The following is an 18,591-nucleotide window of genomic DNA, read 5'->3' on the forward strand; positions in this document are numbered from 1 at the left end:
TGAAAAGTAAACAAATTACAGCAAAGCACTCAATTAAGTCAAGATTAGGAGATCACTGAGTAAGTTGAAGCTTTATCCTTTTTGCATAGCATATTATGGCATGAAGCACTTTCAAAACTAAATTTAACAGGAAGCACTTAGAGCGTAATCCTCTGCTAAAGCAGCTCACACTTGAGGCACTATTTACTTTTAAGAGTTAACAGTATTTTTTTTAATATATTTATTTTGTTTTTCTTGTTCTTTTTAAGCATACTTGGAGATGTTTGTGGTGCAGGAAAAATCAGAAAGCGTAGCATGACAAATGTTTACTTTGATTACATAATCATTATGCAGGGCTAGGTAATGGATAATAAGTAACGATTTGTAAATGATTGGACATGAATATAACTTGAGCTTGTTATACTGCAGTAAATGTTTACCTTGCTGGGCAGCTAATTCTCTTTCTTTTATTTTTAAAAGTATTCTTCTTCTTCTTGAGAGCTGTCTCTTCTTATTTTCTTTAAAGAGACAACACATTTTGGTGTCCACATAAAAGAAGCAAAGATGAAATGTAAAAGTCACATCAAAGATCAAATGTGACATGATATTTGGATGCAAACTATAATGTGACATTTAGAATCCCTATATACTAGTATAATTTCATAAATGTTGCCAATACAAACAAATGTATTAGAATTGTAAAAATGGTTTTAAAGATAAAATAGATTTTAGGAATGTTTGACCTTGAATAAAAGGTCAGAGGTCCAAAGTAACATGAAATTTAGAATTCTGGTCTATAATTCCGTGTCCACCTACATGTTGTCAGTAAAAAACACGGACAGTTAGAAACATAGTTTTAAATAACTCTATATTGCATTATTATTATTCCTTTGAGTTTCAGATCAATCTATTGAACCTGAAGGAACGCAATGTGACCGAAGCGCTTTGAGTGCTCATGTAGAATAGAAACGTTCTACATAAGAACCAATCCATTTATATGTTGACAATGCACACTTCAAGTTTTTTCCACCAATAAATCAGTAAGTTGACCTCGAAGACCAAATTTTGATGTATTGTTACCATGACTCCCCTCTACACCTTTACAAAGTTATTAGAATTCATTCAAAACTTTTTAAGCCATCACCTTTAAACAAAGATTGACACACACGGAAGTTATTGGTCATTTAATAGTTGACGTCTTTTTTTTGGAAAATAGAGTCCCTAAAATATTTTATTTTGGAAATCATAACCGGAAAAGAATCTTCCTTGACACTAACACTGAACTTCCGGTATCATAAACCGAGGAGGAGGAGCTAAAACGTCCGTGAAGAAACACGAACCGTCTCCTATGTCGTTGAACGTCAACTGGTGACAGCCCTGTGAGAAAGAAAATAAAACGAAACAAATCCTTGCGCTTTGTTTTTGGTAAGTTTATACATTTGTTCGCTTTATCGCGGCTTTTCTGCAACCAGTTTTTTCTTATTAAACGACATAATATTGAAGTGAAAGCAGAAGTGATGAACTTTATAGGCCAAGGGCAACCAGAGCTGTACCTGTTTGGCAGGATGACACTGATACAAGCTTCTGCTCTCACTGTTTTGCATATCCTGTATCCGCAAAATTCTCCTGTGATAATATCAGAAAAGCTTAGTATCAGTCTGCAGTTTTGAATTAAATCTAACTAGCTTGAGATTTTTAGCGTATAAGCTTCACTAATCATATATCTGGTATATTTGGCAGAAGAAGAATGTATCTTGTATTGCATGAATTTAAGTACAATTGAGTTCGTTACTTACTACATTAAGTAGTTGATGAATAGATATTCTTAGCAGAAAATCATTCGTCTTTTTGAATTAATGAAAAAATCCAACTATTATAATATTTCCAGCTTCTCTAATATGTGTATGTGCTTGTTCTCTTAGTATTCAATGAAATTTAGCTATTATTAGTTTTGAAGTTCGGTTCAGTGTAGGACAAAACAAGACATTAGAACATACCTACTATTCTTTCCTGACAGGACCACAAAATAATCAACAAATGAATCAAGGGAAAAAGAATAATTCACTTGTATGTTTTGGTTTAAATGGTTTTCTAAAATAAAATATTTTTTTCACTCAGTCATCTGTGTCACCTTATACATATAAAAATGGTGGGCATATGATCTGACTGCATGAACACTGTTTGGATCCTCTTTATCAGCTGCTGTCTGACATGTTTCACTAGTGACCAGTGCTCCCTGACCAAGACCAGTTGTGCCAGGACAGCAGGGCAGACATCAGACGCCTCATGGCTGCCAGGCACCAGAGACCTGTGGCTGCTTCAGACAGCTCAGCGAGGACCAATGAGAAGAAGTGCTGTGAGTGGTTGCCTTTCTGTCTGTGTTCTTTAGATGCAATATGAAAATGAGAGGTGTAATTTACCCTCTATTAATGAATTATTATGTTGTTGAACTTTCAGGCTTTAATCTGGTTATCTTCAATCTGGAATGTGGGACAGGGCCTAACGTAGGAATTCAGCAGATCTCTTTAACTACACAGTGTTAATGGGATGTGCTGTGACAAACTCCAGTCATGTCTGTTCTTGCCAGAGAATGGCCTTCCACAAACAGTGATGGAAATGCAAGGGGGAAATGTTTCCATTTCATGCTCGAGCAGACAAGGTTACGCTGTGATATAGAAACATTAACCTGCAGCAAAGAGATGACGATATTGTTACGTAAAATAAAGGTTAACTAGTTAGTGAACTTTGCAGAGGTGACATTTTATTATTACAGAACACTCCCACTCTTTGCTGTCACTGTATACAGTAGGCATACCTGCCCTTTTATTTTGAAGGGTGGATTTTAGAGGGGGGCGGCTGGTTTTGAAATGTCCTTGAATGATTAATAAAGTTTATAGTTATGTGTATCTGTTTTGGTTTGTTTTTTTGTACTTATGCAAACTGCAGCTTGGGCTTCCTACATGACCAATTCTCCAACTATGATCGTGATGATCGGATTGCCCGCTAGGGGGAAAACCTATATGTCCAAGAAGCTCACACGCTACCTCAACTGGATTGGAGTACCAACAAAGGGTCAGTAATCAGGCAATGCCTGTTTCACAAAGTCAGACACCTTTTCGCAGGAAATCAAGCTAATAAAACCAGATATGTAGGTTAAAAAAATAAAACTGTAGATCAGTCAAAGTTAGGGTGGTTATGATGGAGTCTATGATCATCAAGACTGCAAAAATATCCATCTAATAAAAATCTTGATCTTCAGGCAAATTATTTAATTTGTAGTTGTATATGTCAACATTCCTAAATACATGGCTCTATTTGTTGTTGTTCACCTATGTTTCAATGTACACGTAATGCAGCAGAACTGGTTTGACAGATACAGCTGGTTAGGCAGAGGCAATCCTTTTACACTTAGTTTTATTATCGTTCTCTGACTGTTTGTTTGTTCCCTTGCAGTTTTTAATCTTGGAGTGTATAGGAGAAATGCAGTGAAGTCGTACAAGTCCTATGACTTCTTCAGACATGACAATAAAGAAGCAATGGAAATTAGAAAGTGAGTAAATTAAATCCTATTCATATATGAATGTACTTTCATAAAGTAGTTCTTGTCACTAAATGCACCTGGCTACTTTCCATGTAGGACAATCATGCAAATTCCTTTGTTGAGCCGCGTTGTGTTTGCCTAACAAAATGGCGGCATAGTTATTACAGCACATCACATGATGATGATAACATTAATGAGCTACTGCTTTGATTTCCTGCTTATTTTTCCACAGAAAGTTTGCCATAGTGGCACTTGCGGATGTGAAGACCTATCTGAGTGAGGAGGGAGGGCAGATTGCTGTAAGGACACCAAAAAAAACCCTGAACATTATTTGTATTACGTAATACATTTAAAGCAGGGTTTGATTTATGCTGAATGCTCCATGTTGTCTCTCAGGTTTTCGACGCCACCAACACTACCAGAGAGAGGAGAGAACTCATCCTTAATTTTGCAAAAGATAATGCATATAAGGTTAGAACTGCACTTATAACTGAATAATGAAACAGTTTCTGATCACCAACCTTTTGTTGTCAGATCACAGTAATATAATGAAGCATGCAATGGCTCTTCTTGGCAAGTCTTTTCTTGGAAAAAATCCCATTTACAGCCAGTTTCCAAGAAGCATATCTCAGATATTTAAGACACCCAGAGGTTACCAAATCTTCATGACTGGACAGGCTGAACATTATTTTCTGAACATTGTTTTGGTTTCAGTGCCTTTTTCAAACTGTATAACAGACAGTAGTTAATTTGTGTTGCAGTCATTTAAAAATGTAAAATGACACCTTTCCCCCCTAATTATGCACTTCTATATTTTCAGGTGTTTTTTGTTGAATCAGTATGTGACGATCCAGATGTCATCGCTGAAAACATTATGGTAAATCATACATTTACTTGCTTTTTGTCTTCATGTATCAGCAAGCTTGTATCCCTGAAGTAATGAAGCTCATGATATACCGTAAATGTCTCCTTCACATAGGACGTGAAGGTGTCCAGCCCAGATTATCCTGAGAGGGACAGAGAAAGCGTCATGGGGGATTTTCTGAAGAGAATCGAGTGTTATAAAGTGACCTACCAACCTTTAGATCCAGACGAACACGACAAGTAAGAATACCCCTACTAGTTGTATTGTTCTAATCTAATAATCTAACTCTAATTTAAAATGGAAATATTTTTTTCATGGAAGTTTAAAGTCAAGGAGATATTTTATGTAAAAGAGCATGTACCTGCAGAAGTTGTCCAGAAGATGGAAACAGAAGCTCATTTATAGTGCAAAGCAGTGATTCAGAGGTCATTACTTCCTGAACTCCTACTAACTTAGTTTTAAATTTGGAAGCTTAGTGGTTTGTTTAAATTCTTTGATAATTACACTGATAATATATTTAGATTTTTATTGATCTCACTGAGATAATACAGTGTTCTTTTAACTGTAATAAGCAAGAGTAGTTGTGGATCCTTTTACTGCTTCTCACTTCTTATGACCTTGTTAACAAGCTACTGAGAGAGAATTTCCCAGTGTATTTACACTATAGCACAAGTACAAGATATGTCTTCTTTACCCTTAAGTTTTATTGGCCTGAGATTTATGTGATTCACTTACTGTTATTTTTCCTCTGCCTTACAGGAACCTGTCCTTCATCCAGGTCATCAACGTTGGCCGTAGTTTCTTGGTCAACAGGGTGCAGGATTACATTCAAAGTAAGATAGTCTACTACCTCATGAACATCCACGTCCACTCCCACTCCATCTACCTCTGCCGACACGGAGAGAGCCATCACAATGTGGAAGGACGTATAGGGGGAGACTCTGAATTGTCAGAGAGAGGAAAAGAGGTGCTTTAGTTTTTTTTTCTTGTAAAGAGTTAGATGAGATTGGTAACAATGCCCATATTTATGTTTTAAATGTAATATTAACACCAACAGGCTATTTTAGCATAAACAGATAAATAGAGGGTAATGGGTGATTTGGCTCTGGCTAATATCACCTTCAAAACAATAAGCTTTAAAAAGAGGTGTGATCAAAAAGTTCTGGGAGAAGGACGTCTAACTCAAAACTTAGACGTTTCTCCAGTGTATCAAAAACACTTTTACCTTGATTTTTATTTATGTGATGTGGAGACAAATCTGGCCACATTGTAAGTGAAGATATTGTAGGCAAAAAAATAAAAGATTTCACTATGCATTTATACAGCTCTCACCACATAATGATACGGGACACAAAACTTTGAAGACAGGAAGGGGTGTTTTCGAAATAAATGTGAAGACCGTTGTGAAGTCATCCATACATCCATTTTCTGCCATTTATCTGGATTTGATTTATGAGGACACCAATCTAAGTAGATGCCCAGACCTCGCTTTCCCCAACCACCCCCTCCATCTGATCCCAAGCCAGCTGAGACACATAATCTCTCCAGCATGTACTTGGGCTCTTGCTGGTAGGACAGTGTGCGAACCAGCTTACCTAGAAGCCATTCAGGAGATATGCTTGTTAGATACCACCCTCACTGGTATCCAGCAACTCATGATTTCAGTCACTACCAAGAGCTTGTGGCAATTGGTGAGGCTAAGAATGTCAATCGACTGGTAAATAATTAGCTTCGTTCACTTTAGACTGCAGTTCACATTTCAACCATTGCAAACCACCTTGCTGCACACTGGAGGTCACTGCCTGACCACATCATCTGTAAAAAGCAGAAATGTGAACAGAATCATTGATGAAGGGCAGCCATGGTGGAGTCCAAGTCTCACAGAGTCTGACTTACTGCATGCAATCCAAACGAAGCTACTTACTAGTCTGACTCCTTCTTCACCTCTGGTGTCCATCATCTGGTTCAGGGGTTACCGCCGTGCACTTTGTAGCCACAGCGCTGTAGCTCTCAGCTTCGGCAATAGAGCTGCTTAACATGGTCCACTTATACTCAGCTTTTCTAGCCTCTAGTTTCTAGCCTTACTTGTTTGGTGCACAAACCTGTCCATCACGACAAGGTGGCAATTGAAGAATTTAAGGAGGGGCATCGTTGTGAAATTAAAGAACACATGTTGTCAGAATGGAACTTGCAGAGAGTGATCTAAAAGCAGCCTAAACATTTTAAATCAGGTTAGGTTTTTGATTCTTATGGTCCTGCTCCTTGAACCTGTAAAATACAGTTCAACTGAACGTGAGAAGAATGACTTTATAGTCAGTTCTTAAACATATTTGTGTTTTCATATGCTATGTTTGACAGTTTGCAGCTGCACTGAAGAGGTTTGTGAAAGAGCATAAATTGTCAGACCTGAAAGTTTGGACCAGCCAGCTAAGACGCACCATTCAGACAGCAGAGGAGCTGGGTATTCCCTATGAACAGTGGAAGATTCTCAATGAAATAGATGCTGTAGGTATTACTTAAGTTTTATATATACAAACTTTTGTTAAACTTCTTGAAATACAGCTTAAAGTCTGCACTTTAATGACTCCTTGATTGTTGTGTGCAACTGTGATGTCTACAGAGGAAAAACTACAATAAATGTGTCATTTTCATGTGTGAAACTGTATTTGCCTGCATATATTGGAACAGACACAGTGAAAACATGATAAGTCTCGATCTTATTACTTTGTATTTTAGGGAGTGTGTGAAGAAATGACCTATAAGATGATTGAGGAAAAATACCCAGAGGAGTATGCTATGCGAGACCAGGACAAGTATCATTACCGCTACCCTGGAGGAGAGGTAAAAGGTTTCATTTTCTCCTGGAGTGTTGTTTGACCTGCCATATATTACCACTGTGAGTTTGTCAAGTTTATGCAACAGGCTTTAAATTTCAAGTTTATTTTTTACTTTTTATTTCTCATTATTCTTTTACCATAGTGTGAATGCCAGAGGGCTGCGGATGAATCATCAGTCAGAAAAACAGAAGTTAAAAATGTTGTCAGCTGCAAGAATAGCTTCTTTTTTAACTACAAATGCATCATTATATGTATGGAGTAACAGAAGATTTTATGTTGAGATAAATAGGTGGTACGATAAATACGATGAGCTCATATTGCAGAGGAGCATAGAATAAAGACACGTCAGCTATATTGCTGCTGTTCATCATAACTAACACTGACTAATAAAGGAAAGGGAAAATTAAAATAACAGTAAGCACATGACAAAATTAGATCTTGCAGTAGTTAGTCAAAGATTTTTTGATGTAACAAACTGAAAAATGTGAAACTGAATGGACCTCTTTCATTTGACTCTCTCCATAGTCCTATCAGGACCTGGTTCAGCGGCTGGAGCCAGTGATCATGGAGCTGGAGCGACAGGCCAATGTTCTGGTCATCTGTCATCAGGCTGTCATGCGCTGCTTGCTCGCATATTTTCTGGACAAAGGCGCAGGTGACATGCTCAGAAATAGGATATGCTAAACATGCTAAAGCACCTTCTCAGATTACAGGTTTACAGTGCTGAGTGATCCATTTCAGCCAGCATTGTCATTATCACAACAAATTTGCCCAGATAAATAAGCACTCATTCATACAAGTTAATTCAATGCAGTTTAGTTGTATTTAAATAGTGCCAAATTACAACAGCAGTTGTAATACAGTCAACAGAAATACAAAGTTAGCAGAAATACACTAAATGACTCAGGCACATGCAACTTTAATGGATGAGAAGCAGTTTCCAAAGCACTTACTATTTTTGTTTCTTTATATTTGGAGAAATATCACACGGGGCACTAAATTTAGATATTGTCATGACTTTGAAATGTGCATTTCCACATTACCAGTTGTTTCCTTATTGTAGATTATGCACTTGGCATCGTGTGAATGGCTGCATAGCAGTGCCAAAGGCCACCAGTGTGCAGGTTTACTTTTTAAAAAGCTGGTTTTACTTTTCACCAATATATCCTAAAAAACTATTTCATTTCAGCAAAATGAAAATAAGTGATTTTTAAGGAATAAGTGGGCCTGTAAAAGAGGTAATCTAAACAGAACCTTTTTCTAATTTACTGCATAAAAAAGTGAGAGACAGCTACCTATACATTAGTGGATGAAACCATTATGAAGGGAGAAACCGGAGGGACAGTAACTAATTCAAAACAAATAAGCCCCATTCCTCCATGCTCTCACAACAGATGGTTTCATTTCACTCATTAGGTCTCTGTATTTCAGCCAGCCGCACCCTCAACCCCATCTTTGGTCTAACCAGAAAGGACTAAGCCAGGTAGCTCATAAAGCAGAAAAAGTAATTAAAGCAACCATCATTTAGAATTTTAGACTACAGTCTAATGTAATAAAACGTGTGGAAAAAAGAAACACAAGCTAAACAAGCTAGGTGTGTACAATGCAACTCCAGTGACTGCAACAAAAAATTTGGTAATGATGTAATGATGTGGGAGTTTGTGAAACCATAAATCTGGTTTATGTGTTGAGAGTAGTGTGGCTGAATATTGCAAAAAGGTCATTTCAGCTGTTGTGCGGCTGTGGGCACGGCAATCGCAGGCTGAGCAGTGAGAACCGCACATAACTGCCGGGAGGTGTTTTCTGAAGAATGAATAGTAAATTTATTTTAAGCCTTTTTAAGTGCTGCACACTTTCAACCAATCACAATCTAATTAATTATTATTCTCAATCTCATCTACAAATGGCGCCAGACTATTGCGTCACACATTCTTTAGTACTCAAAGTGCAATTCATACTTTTATAGACATCAGCCAACTGTGCGCTGTTAGTACGTGCATCTCTCATTCATATAACAGAATTAGGCATAGGCTTAGGTGAGTAGCTTGTTAGATGGATGTTGTGTCCACCCACCATGTTTTCTGTGCCATGAGCTCTAAGTTCCAGCGAAGAACCTCTAAGAATAGTACAGCTTTAACTGCAGTATACTGTGTATTAAGCTGTGTCCCAGTGCAGTAAACAGGGTGGATGTTATTTGACAGAGCAGAATCACTGATATAAATATTTTGACCACATTAGACAGTGGATGGTAATGAAACAATCAATCATTTAGTTAGACTTTCATTCTGTGATTGTCTTTTTAATGCCACCACATGGGGGAGTCTAAGTCACAACCTTTCAGATCAACTTTTTCTGCATGTATATTTTTTTTAATGAATATAGGGGGAAACAGCCACATAAAAATGCCGACTGTTTCCAGATTAATCAAAATTTAACATAAGGAACATCTGCTAAACGTGACGCAGTGAAGAGAGCACCACTCTTTGCAGACTACTCTGTTTTTAAGACATGTAGGAGATGATTGGTTTTAAAGTAGCACCATGTGCCTGATAATGCACTGAGTTATGTCTCCAGAGATTTAGATATTCAGGTATGTCTGTAAAAAGTGATGTAAATAAGTGACGTCTGTAATGACGTACTTCCCGATTGCCGCTGTCTTCTCCAGTGTTTGGAAAATAAACAGATCAGAAAGACGTCATCAACAGCAGTAGCAAGAGTTCAAGCTATACAATTAGGACTCCCCGTGATATAGAAATGTGTTTTTAGTGTCCCTCTATATTTTCATTTATGAAGGTAAATATTATGACATAACGAAAATGTTGTCCAGAAGGGTTAGAAAAAATAAATGAGAGTGAAAATAAAATAACAAAAACACAGGACAGGAAAGACTGATGTTGTTATTATTGGGCACAAACAAGGTAAGAATGTCGTATATGTGAACGCCATTGGCAATCAGAAACTTGGAAAGGGACAGATTAAATCATTATGTGCTGAAAGCTTCTTTATGTACTTAATCATGTGACGTGAGCATTACTTTTGGAAAATAATTAGTTCACTCACTACCATAATATGGCGTGGGCAGAAGTGGTTCAGTCAGTCAGCAGAGGAAGTGGTCAGTGCTCCTGGATCGGTTTAAAAGCTCAACCACAGTCTGACTGCAAAAACCAAAGTGTGGGTGCTGCTTTGACTGGCTTCATGTCCCACTGCACTGCCCACCCATGAGACATACAGCAGAGTTAACAGCAACATGCACTGTACCTCCATAAAGCGCAGCATAAGTTTTACAGCTGGCCTGCCACTTCAGACATGACAGTAAACTCCACAAACATGTAGGAGAATATGAAAAGCATGACTGGGTGAAATCACAGTAATCTCACTGGCCACTTTTATTCATGTTGGCACAGATGACCTGCCCTTCTTGAAGTGCCCCCTACACACTGTCCTAAAACTCACCCCTGTGGCTTATGGTAAGTCCCTACTTTGTTGTTAAGTCAACTAAACATCCTCACTTGTTTTTGTTGCCTTGTTGTAATGTATTTTGGTTCCTTCTCCTAGGTTGTAAAGTGGATGTATTTGACCTGGGGGTGGAGGCTGTCAACACTCACAGGGATAGACCATTAGTAAGCTTTTGCCTGTTTTCTAGTGTTTCGTATCGCAAACATGTGGTCAGTTTTCTGTAGAACCGTTCATCCTATTCTTTGTCATGTGTTTGTCCATAGTATGGAGTCTGAAACATCAGTCATCTGTGTTAACCAGCGCCATGTTAAGAGTTATTCTTTGGAATAATTGTTCCTCATTCTCGAAAAGCCTTTCAGAATTGCACTCGTAATTTCGATCCAACAGTTAGATAAGAAGATTTATACCAATCATTCCAATCATATCTGACTATATCTAGAAAGGAAGCAGTGGAAACAACAGCTAGCCTGTGTTTATCTTAAGTTATTTACAGTCACAAGCCACTTTGTTTGGTTGCTAGTATACCATTCTAGGATCGGGTTGGATCCACTTTAGCCTTAAAACCTGTCTTAATTCTTTGTGGCATAAATTCAACAAGGCACTGAAAAGATTCCTCAGAGATTTCGGACTATATTGGCATGATAGCCACACATAGTGGCTGCACATTTATCAGCATGGTCTCAGTCTACTGCTCCACCACATCCCACAAAACATGGTCAGCAACAATAATGAGCTAGACTATGGTGTTTAATCAATGCTCGACTGATAATAAGTAAGGAAAGTATCCCTCCCACCTTTACACCACCAACAGCCTGAACTGTTGCTACCATCTGAATGTTACAGTAGGAAAGCTGACTCATCAGGCAATATTGTGTTGTCCAGTTTTGGTGAGCCTGTACAAATGGTAGCCTTGTTTTCCTGCTCTACCCTAACAGTACTAGCACCCAGTGTGGTGTTCTGCTGCTGTATTTGTACATTTGCTTCTCGGTTCCACGTCTTAAGCGTACAGAGACACTCTTCTGCATATCTTGGTTGTAACTAGCAGTTATTGGAGTTACAGTTCTCTTCCTCTCAGCTCAAAGCAGTTAGCTGTTTTTACCCAGAAAACTGCTACTTACTGAATATTTTCTCCTTTTTTTTTTTTTTTTTTGAGAATTTTCTGTAGTTTCGGAAATACTCAGACCTGCTCTACTAACCATGCCACCTTAAATCGCCTTTCCTCCCCATTCCAATGCTCTGTTTGAACTTCAGCAGGCTGTCTTGATCAAATCAATGAATAGCAGTGCTGCCATGTGATTTGCTGATTAGATATTTGTGTTAACGAGCAGTGTACAGGTGTACCTAATAAAGTGGCCAGTGAGTGTAAATCTTTGTCCCAGTTTTTCTAATGTAATGTGTGGGACTATTTCTTGATCAGGTGCAATGAATCCTGGAGTTTTGTCCTCACTGTGCGGGTACCGTTACGGCCATTGTCTCTGGTGGGAGATAGGTCAGTGCAAAAAAGTTTTCCACCTCTCCTTGTCCATCTGTTGTTGGCTCCAGGTGGAGGGGAGCTCTTTGGTGACTCCTTTTTAGTGTTTCTTAGTTGGCCTTTCCTTTGTTTCCCTCAGATTCCTTTAAAGGGTATATCTGCTAGTGCTACTTTAAAAAGCACGTGGCCCATCATCCCCAGTGACTTCTCTTTACTTGTTCAGCAGGTAGTTGGTTTAGTGTTTCTTCTACTAATGTCAGCAAGCAATAAAAACTACAGGAAAGTCTGTGGTAAGTTATGTGTGAGGTATATTATTAACTCTGTTTCTGCTTTTATAAACACCTGTTGTGTGGGGAAATACATCCAAACTTGTTTATGTACTCAAACACCTTTATCGCTTTTGGGAAATTCCATTTAAGGAGTTCCCTTAAATGTTCTGAATTTTAAGAAATATATCAGGACATCCCCTTGTAGCGCTCATCAGTGAGGTCCATGTCTGCTCTCTGCCCGTGGAGCTCATGCTGATTAGTTACAAGTATTTAAAGTCTGAGTCCTGAGACAAAGTGGGTGTTAACACATAAACACGTTTACTGAGAAACCTCTTGTTAACTGTGGTGAGAAATATCCTGTCCCCTCAGACTAACATGACAATGGCTTTTCTATTTATGGTTGTTTGTGTCAGTGGCTGTCTTTCCCAAACATGGAACGCACTGATTTTAGACCAAGGAGAGGTTTAGTCATTGTAACATAAAAGTTAGTCCACTTTCTCTTTTTGTTCTTTGCTGAGCAGAATAAAGGCCAAACAGATGCCATACCAGCTTTCCTTCGAAGAAACAGCTTCACACCGCTGTCCAGCCAAGACCAGATTAAACGACCTCGTCTTTACAGTGTGGGGAACCCTTCACATACTCGTATGTCCCAGGCCCCTACTTTACCCAGCATGCAATTCTCTGAGGCATCTGAAGGGTCAGAAACGGTACAAAGTGAGGTCAGTGCCTTTCTCACACAAGATACTGTGGTTATAGGTCAGCTGGTATGGCTGAATATACAGATAAATATTATATATATTCATATAAATATCTGAAACAGACTAAACAGTCAGCAAATTCTGTTAGATGAGTCAGAATGTATCAGAATAAATAAAGTGATTCAACCAACATTTACTATTGTTGCTCACACAATGGATGATGAGATGTCCATGTGGACATGCACTGGCTTTTTGTAACAATTTAGCTTCAAAGTCGGCTTGGCTAATAATAATAATTAAAAAACAGTGTGACGGTGTAAAAAAACTGTGTTATTTTATCCACCATTTACTCTGAACTGCTAAAATGACACCAAATTGCGTGGGACACTAACAGTGCCAACGTTGCCTTGCTTGTAGCCACAAAGGTTCATGTGAAAAATGGAGACAACAAAAAGTCTCAGTAGGCACAAATTTGGAGGCCATCCTTGCTTGTCTTGTAACAGTGAAGACACATGACACAACTGGCTGTGAAAAATTAGCAAAATGAAAACTGAACTAACATTTGAAACTAATACTGTAGACATGATTAATATAGAAAAAAGTTAAAAAGTTGAAAGGTTAACAGCAGCATACAGTGAAATATGATGACTAAAAAAAACTCAAAGCAACTAAACCAGTCTTATCATTATTTTTTATTATGAAAAGTGTTAGACAAACAGAACCTTTGGTAATCAGTTATTACCGGAATATAACGGAACAATGTTATCAAGTGCTATCAAGATTGTTCTTTAGTTTGTTCTAACGTGTTTATCACAGGTGCGATGCACCGTCTGGACAATCACTGCTCTGCATGTACACATATGCCCATCTCTTCTCATACCATACAGCATGAGGGAGGATTATTTATTGTTTTATTTAAATAATTTATTCAAGGTTTAAATAAAGGTATTCTGTATGTACAAATGTACTTTAAGTGTTAAGGTTTTGGGCTGGCAGAGGCCAGCATAAGCAAACCCAGGATGGTTTTTCATGTTCATGGATGTTTACAACAAGCAATGTTCCTTCATAAGGATGTTGGATGTGTATACATGAATATAACTTTTTTTCTCCAATGTTTTTGCTTGTGTTGTTACCCAAAAAGTGACCTTTTAGCTGTAGTAGGACAGAAAATCAGTGTCTCACTCTGAGCTGTGACCTCAGATTTTAATATTAGTTCAAGTTCAGTTGGCGCCAGTCAAAACAAATAGCTCATTCCTGTTTGGGTTAAAGCAGTCTACTTTCTCTCCCTTGCTTTTCCCTCTTGCAGAACTCTCTAAATGGTTTCACTGGTGCAGACACAGATGAGAGTGTGGAGTTTAAAAACAGAAGTACATAAAAAGGTATTCATAACCTTCCTCTTATCTGTTACACAGAACATTATACATATATCAGTATACTTTATACTCTGTACTGTACTTTACAATACTATACACTCACTGGTGACCTTATTAGTTACACCTTATTAGTACTTGTTTGGACCCCTTTTGCCTTCAGGACTGCCTTTGATTCATGGACACCTCAAAGATTTTGGTCTATATTCACTTGATAGCATCAAACAGTTTCTACAGATTTGTCAACTGCACATCTGTGATGCAAATCTTCCATTTCACATCCTAAAGGTGCTTTCATGTTGTTAACACCAAGTTCTGACCCTACCATCCAGATGTCACAGCAGATGTTTGTCCAACTTTGTTGACTCTGTGCAAATTATAGCCTCAGTTTGCTGTTCTTAGCTGATGGTGCATTCAGAAATGCTGTCAGCATACCTTGATGGTAGCAAGTGGTTATTTAGCTGCATAAAATAACATAGCAACAATCTGTTCTCAAACCACAGTTCCAGAGATCAGCTCTTTCCAAAAGCTTAACAATAAAAGTATGTCTTCAACTTTAATTTAGAGACATTCACTCACAGTTGATGGTCACTCAGGAGTCATTCTACAGCAGGGGTCGGCAACTCCAGGCCCCCCTAGATCAACACACCTGAATCAAATGATTAGTTCATTAACAGGCCTCTGGAGAACTTCAAGTAATGTTGAGGAGGTAATTTAGCCATCTGAATGAGCTGTGTTGGATCAAGGACACATCTAAAACCAGCAGGACACCGGCACTTGAGGCCTATAGTTGCCTAGCCCTGTTCTAGAGCCTTGGTGCAACTGCAGCAAAGGCTGGATGGATGGATGCAGGTGGAAGATCATTTAAGACCACTGGATTGTGGATTCTGTAATGAGCAGTAAGGCAGTGCAAGGCTGGTAGCACTGGAGTAATTTGATCTCTCTCTTTTTTTTCTCGAGAGTGTTCGAAACTGTGGTTGACCACAGTAATTTGTCAATTTTACAATTTGTGTCAGAGATTTTTAACTTGTGTTTTAATGAGAGGACATTAAAGAGCCTTTTCAACTATTAACCTCCCAGTTAATAGTTGAAAACTAATGGAAATCCAATGTCTTATAGGCAACATTACTTTTGCTGACTGACGCTCACTGGGTATTTTGTGTTTTTTCTTTTTATAATCATTATCTGTAAAGCCTAGAAATCATTGTGTGGGAAAAACCCAGGAGATCAGCAGTTTCTGAAATACTTGAAATAGCCCATCTGTCACCAATAACTCTGCCACATTCAAAGTAACTTAAATTACCATTCTTTCCCTTTCTTTTGCTTAGTTTGAACTTCAGCAGGTTGTCTTGCTCTTGTTTTCATGCCTCAAAGCAAAGATTACTTGCATTAACTAGCAGTTGCCGAGGTATACCTAACAAGGTGGCTGGTGCGTGAACTGTATTACATACAGTTGTCTCATTGCTTCATTTTTGTCTTTTATCCCAGGCTTTTCTCGACAAGTCCAGTACTGACCAGCAAGGACCAGCAGAAAGAAACTCAAAAAGCTTCAGCCATTATGATTTTAAGCATGGACTTGCAAGTTAGAGCATGTGTGTACATAAATGAAGTCAGCGAATGTGTGATCCATTCAAATATACAAATCAAACACTTGTACCAAAGACACTCTCAACACCATCCATTAGTTGCTAGCACACTCCATATAATATTGCAGATTACAGTCATGGTGTGCTTTATTAGATGTCGAATATGCTGATTGTGAAATTTATACCTCAACCTTTTTTCTTCAGTGTAGTATAAGAGAATTTCTGTCTTGAAGGAAGCCATGTGCAGCCTTATTTTGTGCTTAGATTGTTTCACTTTTAATTTTAAGGTCACTTAGTTATGTGCATTCTCCCTCTGACAACATGTAGCAATAAATGTATTGTGAGGTGCAATTTAGGTATGCAGAAGTGCGATTTAGTTTTCAGGGGGAAGCCATAAGCTGTAAACATTAATGACATGTTTCGTCCAGCCCTATAAAAAGTGCAGGATCTACTGTGTGTCGACTTTAATCTGTGACAGTTAGTTAATCTTCTCTCTTGAGATGTGTACTTCTTCTTTTATTTTGTCTTCCGTATAAATAACAGCTTTGATATAGAATCATGGCACTGTGATCATGTAAAGCTGCTCACCTTTGAACTGCATAAAATTAATGCAGATTTTCTAAACACAGAGGTTACTTGTACAGCAGTATTGGATGTTATGTTGGTTTGTAATGCTTTAGATTTCGTCACGGGGAAAAACAAATCAGGGCCTTTGTAGTTCTACCTTTACTGTCCATATGGAACGACAAGATTGAAAAAGGGTCATTTAGGAAAGTACCTTTATTTACAGGAATATAGGCTTTGACCCAGGTAATCAAAGATATGATATGCAAAATTGTTTCCTTGAATGGAAGGAAATGGAATTGACGACGCATTTGAATGTCTTAAAATGAACTTGTAGCTAATGTAGCTGCACACATTTTACCAAAGTTACACTGTTTTTACACAGACTGTCATTTGTATTTAAGACTGACTTGGAAATAAAGTCTTTATTCCAGTAAAGAAATCTGTGCAATCTCAGTGGGAGTAACCTTCCTGTTTGCTAAACTCCAGAGACATGCATCAACAGAGTTGAATGAGGGAGCGACCTAAGGACAAATCTAAATCTGGGAATGAGATACATTTAGATTGAAATGTAACATTTGGATGATACAAATCTGATATCTTGCTTTTGTGACACAGCTTTTCACTGTGTGGTCTGTTCTGCTTCTGCTGTAATGATAATGTTTTCTAATATGTAAATCCAGCAGTTTTGTTTCAGAGTTCTAAAGAAAAAGGAGCTTTGTGCAGCACATTCAGCTCTGAATTGTGAATTGTTTTTGTTCTTATTTTAAATAAATAAATCCCAACTTATTTGATTTATGATTTAAGATACTGATTTGTATTTTTTGTGATTACTACCACGAAATCAGGGAAATGCATGAAGAAAAAAGAAAGTAAAAGCAGCACTGCTGAGAAATGACCCTCACATTGCTTTGACGCCTAAATAAGGCCTTGAATGACTGGAATGAGATAAAAAGCCCTGGAAAACTCAACCACTGATTACAGAACAAAATATTCCAACGGGTATTTAAAAACTAGGAATGTACACCAACTTTTGTTTTTTTCTTGGTAAAAAGATTTTAAGTGGTTTTTGCATGGTGGGTGACTGTTGCATCTCTCTCATGACTTCAGTCGTACATGACGATGATTTGAACCCAGAATTCATCACTCCATCAGGCCCGTTGCCACTGATTTTCAGTGCAGTTCTTAGCGCTTGTAAATTGGCCTACCTCAACCTTTTCTCACCGCCTCTCTTCCATCCCTGACGAGGCTTTGACAAAGAAGATGGAACAACTGAAGGGCCAAAAGCATCTCTCAGGTCCTGTGTAAAATCATAGCTAGATTTTTCTCCTCATTTCTTAAGGACGTGGCTTTCAGTTACTGTTCTTATTTTCATTTTTAAGGTCTGTTATTTCTCATTTTGTCTTTCACTTGTCCCGTTTCCCTGATTTTTTTTTATGACATACTGAGATATGCTAAGTATCTGGCTAATAGCTCTAATAGTCCTAATAGCTCTTCTGGGAATCACATTTTTGGTGTAAATTAAAAAAAAAAAAAAAAAACATTACAAACATATATTATGCATGGTAACGTGGTTGCAAATCAGTGATAGCATTAGCATTAGCAAATACACTGTGGGACGCAACTTGTAGTGCATAATTACTGTTCTTTAAAATATATTGATGTCAAAATAATGGTTAAACAGATAAAGTGAATTCGTAACTTATTTTAAATGTTATATTGGGGAAGCAGTTTGGTTATCAAGGACCTGGAGCAGGAGAAAAATGCCATTCTGAGGAGTTTGAAACAACTGAACAACTAAATATGATGAGTGTGTGTGTCTGTGTGCTAGAGTGGGAGAGCAAGCCTCTAAAGATAGACTGCACAACATTAGTTCATCATTTGTTTTTTGTATGCTTAAATTGTTCAAGTGTTAACTCTACCACCACCACCAGCATGTCCTGAGTTTCATAACC

At 38.0% G+C, this 18,591-nt stretch overlaps 1 protein-coding gene across 6 annotated transcripts; it reads left to right on the plus strand.

Annotated features, from left to right (window-relative positions):
• Nucleotides 1-1,272: 1,272 nt before the first annotated feature.
• LOC120718868 (6-phosphofructo-2-kinase/fructose-2,6-bisphosphatase 2-like) lies at nucleotides 1,273-17,439 on the plus strand. 6 transcript variants are annotated; one of them, XM_040007593.1, is made up of 17 exons: nucleotides 1,273-1,404; nucleotides 2,203-2,335; nucleotides 2,926-3,051; nucleotides 3,433-3,529; nucleotides 3,753-3,819; nucleotides 3,917-3,991; nucleotides 4,341-4,397; nucleotides 4,500-4,624; nucleotides 5,145-5,352; nucleotides 6,744-6,890; nucleotides 7,122-7,226; nucleotides 7,748-7,877; nucleotides 10,627-10,689; nucleotides 10,778-10,842; nucleotides 12,940-13,137; nucleotides 14,423-14,495; nucleotides 15,975-17,439. In XM_040007593.1, exons 2-16 carry the CDS (start codon nucleotides 2,266-2,268, stop codon nucleotides 14,489-14,491), a joined length of 1,602 nt encoding a protein of 533 aa, XP_039863527.1. In that variant the 5' UTR covers nucleotides 1,273-1,404; nucleotides 2,203-2,265; the 3' UTR covers nucleotides 14,492-14,495; nucleotides 15,975-17,439. The 6 variants fall into 6 exon arrangements, 5 of the variants coding, with proteins under 5 accessions (XP_039863527.1, XP_039863526.1, XP_039863529.1 ...); XR_005692589.1 differs by lacking the exons at nucleotides 14,423-14,495; nucleotides 15,975-17,439 and adding an exon at nucleotides 12,096-12,167 and having other exon boundaries at nucleotides 12,940-13,051; XM_040007592.1 differs by lacking the exon at nucleotides 14,423-14,495.
• Nucleotides 17,440-18,591: the final 1,152 nt, after the last annotated feature.

The sequence above is a fragment of the Simochromis diagramma genome, unplaced genomic scaffold (genome assembly GCF_900408965.1).
Source record: "Simochromis diagramma unplaced genomic scaffold, fSimDia1.1 OVJJ01000545.1, whole genome shotgun sequence".
Taxonomy (NCBI): Eukaryota; Metazoa; Chordata; class Actinopteri; order Cichliformes; family Cichlidae; genus Simochromis; species Simochromis diagramma.